At 40.3% G+C, this 15,995-nt stretch overlaps 2 protein-coding genes across 4 annotated transcripts; one reads left to right on the top strand and one right to left on the bottom strand.

Moving 5' to 3' along the window:
- The first annotated feature begins 404 nt into the window (after positions 1 to 404).
- LOC124134677 (protein crumbs-like) lies at positions 405 to 12,195 on the top strand. Of its 3 annotated transcripts, none has more exons than XR_006861135.2 (15): positions 405 to 1,111; positions 7,593 to 8,245; positions 8,383 to 8,460; positions 8,596 to 8,680; positions 8,935 to 9,102; positions 9,209 to 9,304; positions 9,546 to 9,641; positions 9,801 to 9,893; positions 10,068 to 10,163; positions 10,289 to 10,384; positions 10,518 to 10,613; positions 10,880 to 10,975; positions 11,110 to 11,206; positions 11,545 to 11,686; positions 11,873 to 11,903. XR_006861135.2 is itself a non-coding variant. In XM_046499628.2 (15 exons), exons 1-15 carry the CDS (start codon positions 649 to 651, stop codon positions 11,934 to 11,936), a joined length of 2,394 nt encoding a protein of 797 aa, XP_046355584.1. In that variant the 5' UTR covers positions 408 to 648; the 3' UTR covers positions 11,937 to 12,195. The 3 variants fall into 3 exon arrangements, 2 of the variants coding, with proteins under 2 accessions (XP_046355585.1, XP_046355584.1); XM_046499628.2 differs by having other exon boundaries at positions 408 to 1,111; positions 11,570 to 11,686; positions 11,873 to 12,195; XM_046499629.2 differs by lacking the exon at positions 8,935 to 9,102 and having other exon boundaries at positions 406 to 1,111; positions 11,570 to 11,686; positions 11,873 to 12,195.
- Positions 12,196 to 12,876: 681 nt separating this feature from the next.
- On the bottom strand, positions 12,877 to 13,212 carry LOC125372260. Its single transcript, XM_048381561.1, has one exon. The coding sequence runs from the start codon at positions 13,210 to 13,212 to the stop codon at positions 12,877 to 12,879; it is 336 nt and encodes a 111-aa protein (XP_048237518.1).
- Positions 13,213 to 15,995: the final 2,783 nt, after the last annotated feature.

Consider the following 15,995-nt stretch of genomic DNA (forward strand, 5'->3'; position numbering starts at 1 on the left):
TCTGATTCAATTCACTTTGTAACCATAAACATAGCCTGATATTTCATCCCTAAGAGATGTGAATTAAATAATATATTTATATATAACATTGATAAGTTGGGTATATCGGACACTGACAGATTATATTATACAGTTTTGTACTATGTTTTGGAGATAATTTATTTAATAAATCTGAATTTGGTACATACATTCTTTACAACCGTTGAAATTATGCAAATTAGTTTTGGAATAAAACAAAATTGTCGCATGCTCATTAAAAGCCTTAATCAGACCTTGAATTAATGATAATGACGTCAGGGGGATTACCAAGCTGTCTGGGGTCCCGTCTCGAGACAGACTGTGTTTTTCTAAGCACATAGCGTTTTCAGAGTTTTGCTTGGCTGATCCTACAAAAATCGACTCAGGTTATCGGGGGAGGACAACGGAACAGCCACGTCTCATTTCATATAAGAGGGACTAACTCGGTGTTTTGTCAGTACAGTGTAACGAGAGGTTGAGGGAGTCGGATACGTACAAACTACCAGTAAAATAACCCTCTCATTCATTACTTGCTTATAACGTCCTTCTTCGCCGGATATATGCACAATCTTGTGGATAGTACTAGAAATAGTAGTTTGTGTTCGACAAAAGATTCTCATCACCACCATCATGTTCGCCTGCAAAGAGATCCGATGTGTGATGCTATTTTATATATTTATTCACCTTTTACACAAGTCCCATTCATGCATATTGTTGCTGAATGGATGGACACCGCTCACTGTTTACGAACGAGCAACTTATGCGGAGATAGTGGTTTCTGCCAATGTGGTACGAGCGTTTAAAGACGTGAGATCCGATTCTGAAACTTACACAGCTGAGGTACAGGTGCTGGAAGTGTACAAAGGTGCCGAGTTTGTGGATGATGTTTCATCCGTAGAGAGGAGCAGGAAGATCTACAACATCAGCAACTTCGGAGACAGGTCAATGTGTTACGCTGACGTCGTTCCTGGAGACACCCACATCATGTTCCTCACCATGTACAACGGCCGCCTGTCAGCCAAATACGACGACATCTTTGGAGCTGTAGCAGAGTTTACTTCTGCAAATGAACAACAAATCTTGGATTATTTAGGTAAAAACCTTCATAATATTTATTCTTATATCTATTCTATAACACAATATTAAAAAATGTCTTTAGGAAACAATTTTTTTATAATTTGTCTAATATCAATAAGTTCATAAATTATATTATTTAACAAATAAATTTTAAATTAAATTTGTTCTTATTTAAATATGTTAACTTAGAAGGATTGCAATTATAAATGTCAACCACGCTGAGTGTAATTTAATTACTTAGTACTACAAATCAAAAAGATTAAGGTAATCCCTTAATCTAAAAGGCGACGGTAACGTTTTTGTCAAATGACTGTAATAACAACTGTCTATGTAATGATCTGATTTTTTACATCACGACACAGTTTTGGCGACACGGGTATTTTTTAAAGAAAAGAACAGTTGATTGAAGGGATAATTCAATATAGAACTTTAAGTGTTACAAATGTCAAATTAATTCACGTTAAAAAACCAACATGATCATAAATCTTACTATATTGTATACCGCAGGAAACTACGGGAGACGATTAAGTGGAAATAGCGCAATATTATTAATCTTGATCTAGAGCGTATAGAGATATCACGTCCCCTGTGGCGGCCGATAGTGATCTATCTCGACAGATCAACACTGTCAGCGAGCCTGCCAGCGATAGTAGCTTTCTATACGATTCTCTTACCCTTTTCTCACTTGCCCACAGGTAAGTGGTTTAACGGGGGATAGATTTCAATAGCATGATTTACCTGAGATAAGAACACTTTAAAATTAAATCTCTCTCATAGAACCAGGAAATATATCAAACTCACTTTCTAAAAATCCGATTTAGACTATTCAATTATGTACTACTTTAATAAATCTTTTATTAATTATTACCAATGGTGATTAAAACGTATTTCACAATTAATTTATATGCTGTGAACTTCTATGACTGCAATCGAACAGTTTGAATTTATTTCCATATCTGTAGGACATTGAGAGCAGCGGAGTGAGATCACAAGAAATATCAATTATCCAGACTGCGTGTTAGGACATAGTAATGGTCGTATTAAATAGATCAAATTAATTTTGGTTCACTTCAAGGTTAATACTCGTCGTGCCTTTTTCTCAAGCGTTTTAGTTTACAGTTTGGCCAAGGATATTGATACCATGCCATTATACGATTTAATGCAAAATGACAGAATACATAGAATTCATTCTAACATAAAAGTACCAAAATTAATTTAATAAATCCACCAAATATCAACATTGTCTCACCAGCTTATTTATATTATCACCGAACAATTTGTGAAAAATCCGATTTATTGAAATTCTTTTTAAAATTAATTTCATTTTAGTGGTTATAAGTGATATTTAAAATCCCAATATTATTACTTAGCCCGCATCTAAAGGAGCCCGACCGACTTCGCATAATAGGTGTTCATACGGACAACGTCGAAACTTTATCCGCCTCGCTTGAAGATTAATGTCACAAATGCCGAATACCTAAATACTTTTTAAACAATTCGAGATGGCTATGAACTTGCTAAGTACTTATAAAGTTGATTTAAAGTCTTAGGTCGTATGCCTACCTTGCCATTAATCAAAAACAAACTCTCCTTCTGATAAAAACCTCGGCGGTGTGAATTTAACACCGACACTATGTGCTTTATGGCCGGCGGGGCGACTGAAGTCGGTAGGCGTCGTGATATGTTGTTCTTTTATTGCAGGAAAAAAAGTTTAATAGACTTTAAATGTAAATGGATAAGACTCGGGTTATACATAGCTCTGGCTCGTGTAGAAAAATCGAAGAAAATTAACAAAATGTCCGCCTACACCCTAGCTTCTATTTTCATTAGGGCACCTGTTCGTTATAGTGAAGCGTGTGTGATAGAAGTAATTATACAGGACACTGAGCCCCCAGTCAGTGCCTTACATGGAGGGTTACCTTATGGTCAATTTCACCACGGACATTCCGGCGACCAGTGGTCAAATGCCGAGTTTAGGAGACATGGATCAAACAACTAACGCCTGGGAAATAATTGCGGGGGATTTACACTCCAATGGGAAATAAAACAGACTGTTAGAAACAATTATTAACGATATGTCGCCCTGATCTGCCTTCTACCATGTCTGCCCTACCCCGTCGACTTAGAGCCATTCAACGTTGAGTATAAACTCCCACACATTATTTCTAATTGATATTGTTCAATTCTATCTGGTTATTTTTTAGTTTAGTAATAATTAAAAGATTTATTGAACACATGACAACTTTTTAAAACAGTATATTCATGTTTATTATAATTACATAGCTGAATAAAAAAAACGTATTTAACTCAAACGTATTTAAATGAATGATGACTGTCACGACTGTGATTTGTTTCGTTCCGTTTGTCATTGATAACAAGCTTACTTGTCATTGATAACGAGCTCACTTGTCATTGATAACAACATGTAGTGAAACTGTGCTACTTGTTTACTCTCAGGTGTACTTGATCTTGTAGTTTATCACATGTCGTTTAAAGCGGAGATTAACTCGTCCTTCTCACTTGCTCATATGGCAAGTCACATGTGGAGGACTCGTTAACATACCCGCGTTGTGTTTGTAATGTACTCAGCACAGCACAAAACAAATTTAAAGTGGCGATTAGATGGGTGAGAAAAACCCTTGAGTATGTTAACTAGCATGGTCTTGACATCGAGTTTCAGCTGAGCGGAAACATAAGAAGGTAGAGAATGAGTAAAATACATTAACACGTCATATTTCGGCGTTTATTAATCACCTTGGTTACCTAACGTATGACAACAATTTTCATGTTAAATTTAAATTTATATTGTTTTATAAGTTTATTTATGTAAACATATATACATTTTAGTTATACACTTTCCAATTGGTATTTCGTCTGTTTTAGAAGGTTGTTGGTGGGTTCAAATCTAAATAAGATAGTATTTGTTCCTTAAACGATCGTGTACTAAACCTGACAGTTATTGCTTCATTATGTTGTCCTTTACAGTTACTCGATTCCCTAATACTTAAAGCATAACCAGATTTAGTCATGAAACATATCTTATTGTTCTGGGGCTTTGTCGATTGCCTAGGTACAAACGCGAGACGGGCGCGGTCCGTTGACGCCATGACCTTTAACCGACCTTGAAGGGACGTCAACCGACGGGGGCTTTTTCTGGCTTCGCGGCTAACCCAGGAATTAGTTCGAGAACAATTCCTCTCGTTTCTAAAGTTCCCTTCCCGCTGGGGTCCATTATTACTGAAATTCCTAACGTGAGTGTACGCGAACGGTTCTATAGTAGATCATCTTTGGAGCGTGGCAGTGACTGACTGTTATTGTGTGGGCCATCTTAGATTAAAATTTTACTTGAAAAGCTGGGACAGAAATTACATATGCATGCATATTTTGTCTGCGCTTGATATGTTTCATGGTATTATGTAGAGTGTATGATCAGCCTATTGTAGATTGCTTTAGGATGCCAGGCTAACATGGCCTAAAAAAACTAGGTTTATAGAATTCTCGAATTTACAACGAATTAAACAGTCAAGTTACAATAACCTAGGCCATTAATATGGTTGTAAATTATACACGATGTGTAAACGCCTGCCTGCGGACACTACTATCCAGGAGAACCCCAGACAAAGCTTTAAGATCCATCCTTGATAGTTTTTTTTCAAGAGCCTTGTCTTCTTTGTTGAGTATGTTTTTATTGTATCTGTAGCCGAAATAACAGTTGAAATCACACGCACAGGAGTCGAGGTTTAATTTTGTTCCCTGTGGGAGATTTTTACACCGTTTTTTGATTACGACATTTGACGAGTGACGATATTTTCCTCCAAACTAATTCAATTTTAAACTCGAAGCTCGGGTAGAGTTGACACGAACTTGCCAGAGAAATTGGATTAAAACGTTCATGCATGACAGATCTGTTTTCCGCTTGAATGCATTTTGAAATTATTGCAGAAAATGATATCAGCTGTTTGGAATAAACTATATGCGCTAGGGAGCCCATGATTTGTTTCAAAGTTAAGTGCCAACGAAAAGGACCCCCCGACGCGACTGATGGCACCCTTTCAACAAGCATTGTATGTAATGTGATTGGCATTAATTATTGGAAATTATATCGATCTGCAAAAGAACACTTTGTTGTAATAATAACGAAAGGGAAAGAAGTGGAAATTGAGCCCATTACCTACTTAACGACACAGAGAAACCGGCGTTGTAATTCCACTTTTAGGAAATAGTTCCAGAGACTGACTATTTGGCCTGTCAACTAGTCAACCATTTTAACTCAATTTCACATTTGAAGATGCTTCCTAGCGGAATATATAGATTCAGCAACAACATGTTCGATTTGTATGTTCAACATTAAATTAGCTAGCGTTCGTGTGTTACGTTGTACAGCCAGCTCTTGACATTCGGCATTGATATGTTGTTACTTGTAGCAAGGGGTGGGGAGAAGGAACGACTTTCACCAGAGCAAATAATGTCCCCCTTATCCTCTCAATACACCGACCACAAACAAATAACATAATAAAACCCTCCTTGAAAGCCTATTGAGCGAAACACCGGCAGTAACAAACTTAGACTAGACAGTTTCAGCCGGGTAGGACTCCGGGTAGTGGGCTTGTGGACACAGCGTTGGTTAAGGCATGGTTTGTCCAGCCCCGTCCCGCTGCGCTCTGGCTTTCTACAAGAAAGACGCGTTGGTTTAGCGAAACAGAGAAATTTGATAGCTGATTATTTGCCTTGAAAGACACTGCATTTATTGGGTTTGCTTTGTATGATCCGTGTAGACCAACCACCCGATTGAAAGCAACACGTTTCGTACACATCCACCCGTACGCTATTCCCTGCAGTGTCCTATCAGCAGACCACACATTGTATTGCAGTCTATATGTGATGAAGCGCTGTGGACGAACCTCATGAACTTTGATGCTATCTTTACCAGACTTTGTCAGTTAATAACAATTTATTACGATTTTATCTTTTAATTGTGACAGTAAAATTTGAAACCTTATCCTGTCACGTCTTAAATTGTGCATTCTCCAAACAATATGATGTTTTGATTGATCATAATAAGCTTGCGCATCTGTTGAAGTCTCTAAAAAACGAATTTCTTTGGTGGTGATAATGGTAACGCTAAACCCCTTACTTTTCTCTAAAGTGTAATTCGTTCTTTAAGAACAAATTGTCAGAATTTGGAGAATGAAAAGATGTTTTTTGCCCAACCCGTTTCATGACGCGAGGCTTCGTTCAAAGAGATTGTCAGGGCATAGATTATTGTGGCAAACAAAACAAAGATGGACTTGTTGCCGAGCATGCACCCCTCCCTCCCCCTCCCTCTCATCTACCACAGTAAATTATCCTTACATCATCGTCCATAGTGCTAGGTCGATTATGAAAACATGCCCACTAGACCACCGTGAGTTTGGGCATTGAGAACGGCTCCACGTAATTTCGCGTCATTTATTATTTCTGTGTGGTGCTTTCCTCTGCAGCAAAGTTTCAAAGCCTTGCCTAGGGCTCTCTGAGGCTAGCTTTCACTCGGCTGTGACTCTTTTTCTACCTAAGTAGACGACAGTGAAAGAATAAGCGGATCCCATTTATGAAATGAAATTCGGGAGGCTGACGATGAATTTATCAGTGGATATAAATGTTACTATAATATAGGCTATGTTAACCCTTCAAGTTTCCATTTCACCCACGCTCATATTGCAATCATTTTGCGTCATATCTTTAAAAGAAATCACGGGAAACTTGTAATAAAAAAACCAAAAATTTACATTATCCAAGTATAATATTACATTAATATTACATGCACCAACCATGAAAAATGTCATCTACAAACGGTATTCTGAATACTATAATATATAATGTGATTACTATTTAATAACTTCATGAATTTACATCACCCAGGCTACAAAGGTATGAGGGTTAACGCTTGAACCGAGCGATACCACATTAAATGTCACTGAAAAGGAAAATGACACCAATCTTGTTGAGTGGAAACCCGACCTGATAGTGTCCCCATCTCATGTGCCGAATGTACCTCAGTCGGTACAGATTATAGAGAGTTTACACTTAATTACACCGACACATATAAAGCTGACGATGAATTCACGCCTACAATAGGCATCAGTCGGGTGTGGCAGCTGTGGGAGCGAGACTTGATCATAGGAACGCGGAGATACACAACTTCAAGAAGATCACACAGCTCCATCCCTTGATCTAAGACGAATCACATGATGCGTAATAATAAATGACTAAAAAATGACTACTTCTATTAAATATCTATTAAAAGACAGATTTATGACTGAGGATTGTTGTTAATTCACCTGCTTCTACAGCAGCTCCATTTTACCCGCGTGTTCTTTTATATCTTTGGTGGATTATAATTTGTGAAGGAAAAACTGGTGATTATTGCTTACATTCATCATTTGAACACTACACAGTTGTATCGTTAATTAGTGTTGTGTATTCAAATATAAATTAATCATTATGTTTCGTCATTTTAGGTTGGCACACGTGGTCCAAATGGAACGGTTGCAGCGCCCCCTGTGATGGTGGTGTTCAGATGCGACATCGTACATGCTCGAGAGAAAACATAACAGACTGCACGGGTGCATCTACTGAGACGCGGAAGTGCAATACATACTCGTGTAATGAAATTACAGACCTTGTGACCAAACTAGGAATGCCGAAAATGCCTTTCGGCGTCTATAAGAACCCCAACAGGACACACGCATATCAAGTCACCCCTCACGCCAAGCTTTTCCTCCCTGTTGCATCTTTATACGAAGTCTCGTTTCCACGAGATTTCAGTGTGGCCTTGACCTTTAAACTAAATCCTGGCTACGAAGGTTACCTTCTTACAGTTAACGATATCAGAGGAAGACAGAGGATTGGACTCCATTTTGGCACAAATGCTAAATTTGAGTATTTGGAATATCATGATGGAAGGGTTGTCTCCCTTGATTTTGATGTCGCTGTGACTGATGGGCAATGGCACCAGCTGGCGTTCAGCGTCAAAGACGACATTGTGACCTTGTTTTACGACTGCGACACCGTCATGAGCAAGACCCTTATCCGAAGGAAGAGTTCAACTCTTGGGAAAAACCTTATGATCGCCATTGGACCTTATTTCGCCAGGAATGGCCAACCTTTCAGGGTAAGGATTGCATTCTTTAAACGATTAGGATAACATATCAACATCAACAATGATGTTTCACGAATGTAATCATATATGATTAAAGAATATAAGCTTTATAAAAGTTACTTTAAATTAACCATTCTTTTCTGTAACAGGGTAGCATTGAACAAATTGTTCTGGCTGAAGACCCCAGTTTCGCCGAGCTCCAGTGCCACGTACAGAGTGACGTCACGGTAGGTACCTCATTAACATCCACAGGTTGATAACAATAATACATACCGCTTAAGTCACTATCAATTATAGTCTAAGGACGCCTAAATAATAATCTTAGACAACTGATTGGCATTGATGTTTTTTATCTTCTTTAGGATATGCCTGTCAAGGATGACAACAAACCCGTCACCAGTAAGCCCACACAGACTGACCTCAACAATGTAACAACGAAACCCACTGGTAAGTCAAATACACCAAAATCCCGCGATTGATAAAGTGTATTTTAACCGTCTGTTAATCGAGTTAGCAAGTGACTGTAAGGCCTCATGTGGTTATGACTGTGTGTATTAAGCGTCTGGTCACATGTAGTCTTACAGTTTAATGGGTAGTTCTTTGCTAGTTCTTGGTAGTAATGTTAGTATGGAGTATAAACACGTGGTCGTTGTTGTGTTTCGCTCTGTCTCTGTTTGACTGTACGGCCTCTTGGCTTGCAGTGTATGGCTCTGATTGGTCCTCGTGGTCCTACTGCAGCGCCTCGTGCGGTCAAGGGCGACAATCCAGGACTCTTTTCTGCCGGAACAACATTGTGGCTGTGGACCGATGTGTGGCCAAAGACTCTCCTCACACGCAGACACGGCTGTGTTACCTGCAGGAGTGTCAAGGTGACACGGTTATTAAAAGTCACTTAATGAAACACAACGCAACATATAATTCAGCGCATGGAAAACAGTATGCAATTGTATTAATCTAGTCCTTATTTTCTTTCAGTGAAGTGTCAGACTCCTTGTTTAAATGGCGGAGAGTGTAACGCCAACGGAACATGTGACTGTCCGATGGGATATGATGGCAAGAGATGCGAAACTCGTAAGTTGTAGTACAGTGCAATTTAAAGGGAGAATAAGAGAGATATAGATACATACATACATATGTTCTTAATATATTAATCAATTTACTAAAAGGAACAATGAACTTGTTATTTACTCCATGTCATAAACATGTACAACCTATCGTAAAAAAAAAAAAATAACGTACGTGTTTACATATGTATTATTTATCCGTTTGTTGGAAGAAATGATTACTAAAGCTGTTTCTTCTCTTATTTCAGCATCGTGCCCGTTAGGCTGTGAAAACAACGGAATCTGCGTCGGCCCAAACATGTGCGCATGCCCAGCTGGTTACACTGGTGCTAACTGTGAAATGCGTAAGTATACTTACTCGAACAACGAAACTTCATAAAATGGTTATCTTACCAATCCAAACTGCATTTTCAATTCCTTAAAATTCGAGACAGAACATTCATTTCCTAGAGCAGCACCTTTTTGCTAAGCTAAATAATAATAACCCTTGTTATATTTCACAGCCAAGTGCGAACAGGGATGCTCCAATGGCGGACGTTGCGTTGCCCCGGGGAAGTGCGCATGCCCATACGGCTACCTGCAGCCGACGTGCAAACGTAAGTACCGATTCTTAATAAAAAATACCGAATCAGAAGAAACTCGTCAACTCACAAGACTTAGTAATATCTGTATATACACACAAGCAAATTTGCTCTTGTCCGTAATGTAAAACGAATCGAAAATATATTTTTGTCTGTTCACTATAATAAGAGTTATGTCCCTTGTTTCAGCCTACTGTCCTATGCAGTGCCACAATGGAGGGAAATGCGTGCGGCATAATGTCTGCCGTTGTAAGAAAGGCTACACGGGGAAAGACTGTTCAGTTGGTAAGTTAATATCAATAAGTTGCTGCTAACTTCAATATAGAACAATTACAAGTTAAAATCTTTGTAACGCATCGTATTGTTGCATAACTAAAACATACCAAACTAAACTCTTTTCTTTATTCTAGCTACCTGCAAGCGTGGATGTTTTAATGGCGGAAAGTGTGTTGCTGCCAACCGCTGTTCCTGCCCGAGTGGATACAGAGGGCGCTACTGTCAGAAAGGTACGTTGTTTTGTCAAAGACAGTCACGTAATGTTTCTTCAGAATAACTCCACGTTCTTAAACAAGAACTTCGACATCTTTCTCTAATTACACTTTATGTTCTTAAATAAATATTTTCATTGTTCTTTTACAGCCAAATGCCGACCAAGGTGTCAAAACAGCGGCAAATGCATCGCCCCCAATGTGTGCGGATGTAGAGGAGGTTACTATGGCAACCGGTGTCAACTATGTAAGTACAATACATATCTACCCTTAGTTTCTTAATATTTTAATGTAAATACGAAGAGCCCATTCTTGGTGTCGACAGCGATTGTGTGATGGGTGTGATGGCGTGATTGGAACAATATTAAAAGGCGTAAAACCAACACTCACTTCGATTGAATTAATCACAGTTCTGTTATCGTGATTGACTTGTAAATTTCCTTTTATTATTTTATTATACCAATTGTTATAATTATATGATATTTTATTAATTTGAATCCTTTTTCGTTCTAGTTCAATGCTTCAAGAAATGCAAAAATGGCGGAACTTGTACTGGTCCTAATCGTTGTGCATGCCCAGCGGGGTTCTCAGGTCGAAGGTGTCAGAGAGGTAAGCATGGGTCTTCATATAAAGCTGCCTGACATTAAATTAACTAAACTTACTTTAAAGTGTCAAATATTTAAGTGTTATTACAAAAATATGATATTTACGACAATTTTAACCTGATTTTGTTCTTTCCCCAGCACGTTGTCGCAGTGCCTGTCTTAATGGAGGACGGTGCAGGAAGAACAACAAGTGTAAATGCCCACCCGGTTTCAAAGGCCGCCGCTGTGAAACTAGGTAAGTTTACATTCCAAATCACATAAAATACATATCTTTATTCACACAGTGTAATCGTGAACATTAGGGGTGTTGGTGTAAGCACTTAAAAAGCGCACTCATCACACCGAAGATCTGAGTTCGATTCTTCACATTGCTACAAAAATGCGACTCGCTGATGTCCCGCCTGTTAAGAGAGTAAAGTGGGATTTTATGTCCGCTTCATCGACTCTGCTTTTACTCTACATTTTTCAAGACGTTACTTTCTCAACTGCTTTCCGCCATTCTTGCTTGTGTATGTCTTTGCTTATTGCTTGCTCTGCTGAACCTATTCTCATCTATCCTTCGCTTTCTTACAGAACGACACCACTTTTCTATTTGTAGAATATGCAAATACGAGAAGCACTCCGTGCCACACACACGGAGCTACCGTCGTGTTGTGCGGGAAGAGTATGTCGCCAAGTGTGGCCCCTGGCACTGGAAAACGTGTGTCAAAACTAGGTAAGAGTTGTCTCCCCTGACCAAAACAAGAAAGAGTTACCTTTCCTTACATCTGTTCTTCAAGTAATGCGTTTTTACTGTTTATGCATCAATATGTCGCCTGGTATAACAGAATTAAAATGAAAAAATATCATTTCTTTGACATGTTCGTTTGGATATGAACTAATTATTATTTTGTAATTTCAGGTTAAAATACGCCTTAGTTGTGAAGGACACGTACAGGACGGCTTACCGATGTGTCAGGCCTTAACTGAGGACACACGGCCGGGGAGAAAGTTGAAGATGTAGCCATCTTGTGACGGAAATGTTGAGAGGCGATGGTTCATTGATATTTTATGTGATCGCGAGAGAAATCAAAAGCTGCCATTTGTGTCATGCACCCCTACTGGTCTTTCACAGAAGTCATTATTTACTTTGCATTTTTATGCCCCATTTTACACATATTTGTTGAGTTAAGCTTTATGTACAATGTCCGTTGTTGATTTATTTATATATATTTATTTGAGCTTATTACCTTTTTTACCTTTTTGATATTGATATTAAAAGATGAATTTGAATTCGCTGTCTGTTATTATTTCACGTGCTCAGGATAACCACACATTCAGAATATCTTCTTGAGTTAGGTTTACTTGTTTGCTTCCCTACTGCACAAATAAGTAAACAAACAAAGTATACACCGTGATGACGTCAGTCATACAGTCAAAATTCATTTCACTTGTATACTACTCAAAAGAAGTTAAGGGCCACCCGATTCTTTTATGTTGCTGAAATTAACAGTTTATGTCAGAATAACTACATTGATATGAAAGACTCAGGTGGTACTTAACTTCTGTTGAATAGTATATTCAATGAAATGATCTACCTTGCTGCGGTGTCCTCCCATTAGTCATACGGCCCGTTAGTCATACGGGTTAAAACAACATATGGTATGGTTGACTGCACCAACAACTTCCTTTGTAATACCCACAATTAAAGTGGAATGATCCACAGAAACACAAAATTACAACATTTAATAATCTTTTAATACTCCTCAGCATAGCATATATATTCATCATAGCACATATCATCATCAATGACCTATAATCTTATATGACATATATACATAAATAATCACATAAAGTAATCACTGTAAGTTAAATTATCATTAACGCGGGATCACATATTAACATTTTGAGTTTGCAGTTTCACATTTAGTGGTCAGTTGGATACAGATAACCAGCAGCATCCAGAAACTGAACACAGTTTTTCTGGCCTACTTGGAGTTGGTCCCACAATCTGATGAGTCGGTTTTCCTTCTCGCGATATACTCGCTTTCTGCCTTGGGGAGCAGTACCAAAGTCAATTTGACGCATCTTGGCAGAGTCAGACTTCTCAATCTGCTTGATCAGTTCAACAAAACGATAAATGTTTGGATGATGATGCGGCAGAGACTTGTTCAGTCGGTAGTGGAAGCCTTCCAGATTATTGTTCGTGCGAGGTCCAATGTTTCGGTGGTGATTCCATAGAGGGATGGGGAATCTAGCCATCATCACCAACCCAAGTTGTTACAATATAATCATTAAATCTCTGAGCGTTGTCTAGTGCTGGCGTATCGTCCATGGCGTCGACCAAGGCATCTTGGACGTCAGCTTCCGGTAACAGAGCCAGGGATGATGCTCTTCTGACCCAGCGTCTGACCCCAGGATCTTCTTGGTACTACTTCAGCATATTGTTGGGCAACTGCTTCCTGGTACAAGGTTGGCATCGGGGTGATCTCTTCTCAGGCCCTCTTCCTCATGTTACTGACAAATCTAACAGTGTCAGGTTCTTGTGGGCCGTGTTTATCAGGAGTGGTGTAACTCTTACACGGCAAGTTTTCACGACACACTTCCAGTGGATACAGTGTTCCTTTGTAGAGTTCTTGTTGTGAAGGTGACCTTGAAACAGTACCTGCTGTGTACCTCGCCTAGAAGTAACATATTCCACTTCAATCAATCCTGCCATGACAACAAGAGTGATATGCTAGAGTCTAAAACATAGACACTTTTATGTACTAAATTGAGTAAACTCGATTTAACTCAGTAAAGAACAGTAAATTAGTTTTTGAGATGAATCCTGTACTTGTTCCTAAAACATCATAGGTATTTATTTAAACTAATCCCAAGCTTTCTAATTAGTGGACTAATCCATTTTGACCAAAGGGTATATGCCTATTGTTGTTTTAACTAATTCCTCTTTTGCTGTATAACTATTGGGAGTATGACAAATGGGCGTATGACTAATGGGACATGACCCCTTGCTGCGAATAGACAGCTAAATTACATTACAATGTCCCGTAAACGTACAGGTGTGTGTGTGTGGGGTGGGCTGTGTGTGTCAAACTGTGACTTTGCACTCAAGTTGAGATATCAATTCAATTCAACTGAGCACTTTTTAACATAGATTACCCCGTGGGGATCCGTGACGTCAACGATACGCAACTGTTTGAAACGTCGGGTCTGAAATCAAGACGTCGTTTCAGAGAAATGTGTCTGACTGTGGCACGCGGGCGCCTAAGAAAACAGTGGTCACTGCGGTTTGGGGGTCGTGGACAGCGGCATTGGAGACACACCATGTTTTCTGATGCATCCGGGTTCTGTTTACGCTTTACAGATGATAGACAACGTGTTTGGAGACGGCGTGGAGCGGGGTACTTCTCGGCAGCAGTCCAAGAGCACGATGTGTATGGTGGTAGCAGCATCATAGTCTGGGCTGGCATCACATACGACAGCAGGACGGATGTGATGACCACGTTAAGTGGTCATCCCATTTGCCCAGCTCGTAGGTCAGAACTTAAAGTTCGTCATCACAGAGCTGGTGCTGCAGTAGGTCTGAGGCAGCAAGGTGTCACAACATCGTCCTGGTCAGCCAAATCACCAGACATGTCACCCATTAAACACCTTTGGTATGTTCTGGGACGAAGGGTTCGCAGCCGACATCAGCGTTCCCAGAATTTGCAACAGCTTGGGAAGACCTTACAAGAAGAATGACTAAGTATACAATCCGTCGTTGAATATCCAGAATGCCCAGAAGATGTTCTGCCACATAAATGCACACGGGGCAAGGACCAGATGTTAGCTTTACTATGAAGATTGAATTCTTCACAGTTATTTCTATGCATATAATTTCTGAATACATTTTGGGGTTCTCTGAAATATTGTTCCTCGGAATTAGTCTAAATATTGCTGAGTGCGGCCTGAATCGACAAACAAATCAAACTAAAAAACAAAACAACCCGGTGCTTCGGATAGGAAAGCGCATGATCACCCAGTGCTACGGGTAGGACAGCGCATGATCACCGAGCGCTACGGATAGGACAGCGCATGATTACCCAGTGCTTCGGGTAGGACAGCACATGATCACCCAGTGCTATTGGTAGGACAGCACATGATCACCCAGTGCTTCGGGTAGGAAAGCGCATGATCACCCAGTGCTTCGAGTAGGACAGCGCATGATCACCCAGTGCTACGGATAGGACAGCGCATGATTACCCAGTGCTTCGGGTAGGACAGCACATGATCACCCAGTGCTATTGGTAGGACAGCACATGATCACCCAGTGCTACGGGTAGGACAACGCATGATCACCCAGTGGTACAGGTAGGACAGTGCATGATCACCAAGTGCTTCGGGAAGGATAGTGCATGATCACCCAGTGCTACGGGTAGGACAGCACGTGATCACCCAGTGCTTCGGGAAGGATAGCGCATGATCACCCAGTGCTACGGGTAGGACAGCACATGATCACCCAGTGCTTCGGGAAGGATAGCGCATGATCACCCAGTGCTACGGGTAGGACAGCACGTGATCACCCAGTGGTACAGGTAGGACAGTGCACGATGTCCCAGTGCTACGGGTAGGACAGTGCATGATCACCCAGTGCTACGGGTAGGACAGCACGTGATCACCCAGTGCTTCGGGAAGGATAGCGCATGATCACCCAGTGGTACGGGAAGGATAGCGCATGATCACCCAGTGCTACGGGTAGGACAGCACGTGATCACCCAGTGGTACAGGTAGGACAGTGCACGATGTCCCAGTGCTACGGGTAGGACAGTGCATGATCACCCAGTGCTACGGGTAGGACAGCACGTGATCACCCAGTGCTTCGGGAAGGATAGCGCATGATCACCCAGTGGTACGGGAAGGATAGCGCATGATCACCCAGTGCTACGGGTAGGACAGCACATGATCACCCAGTGCTACGGGTAGGACAGCACATGATCACCCAGTGCTTCGGGAAGGATAGCGCATGATCACCCAGTGCTACGGGTAGAACAGCACGTGATCAC

The sequence above is a fragment of the Haliotis rufescens genome, unplaced genomic scaffold, assembly GCF_023055435.1.
Source record: "Haliotis rufescens isolate VD_foot unplaced genomic scaffold, xgHalRufe1.0.p SCAF_4, whole genome shotgun sequence".
NCBI lineage: Eukaryota > Metazoa > Mollusca > Gastropoda > Lepetellida > Haliotidae > Haliotis > Haliotis rufescens.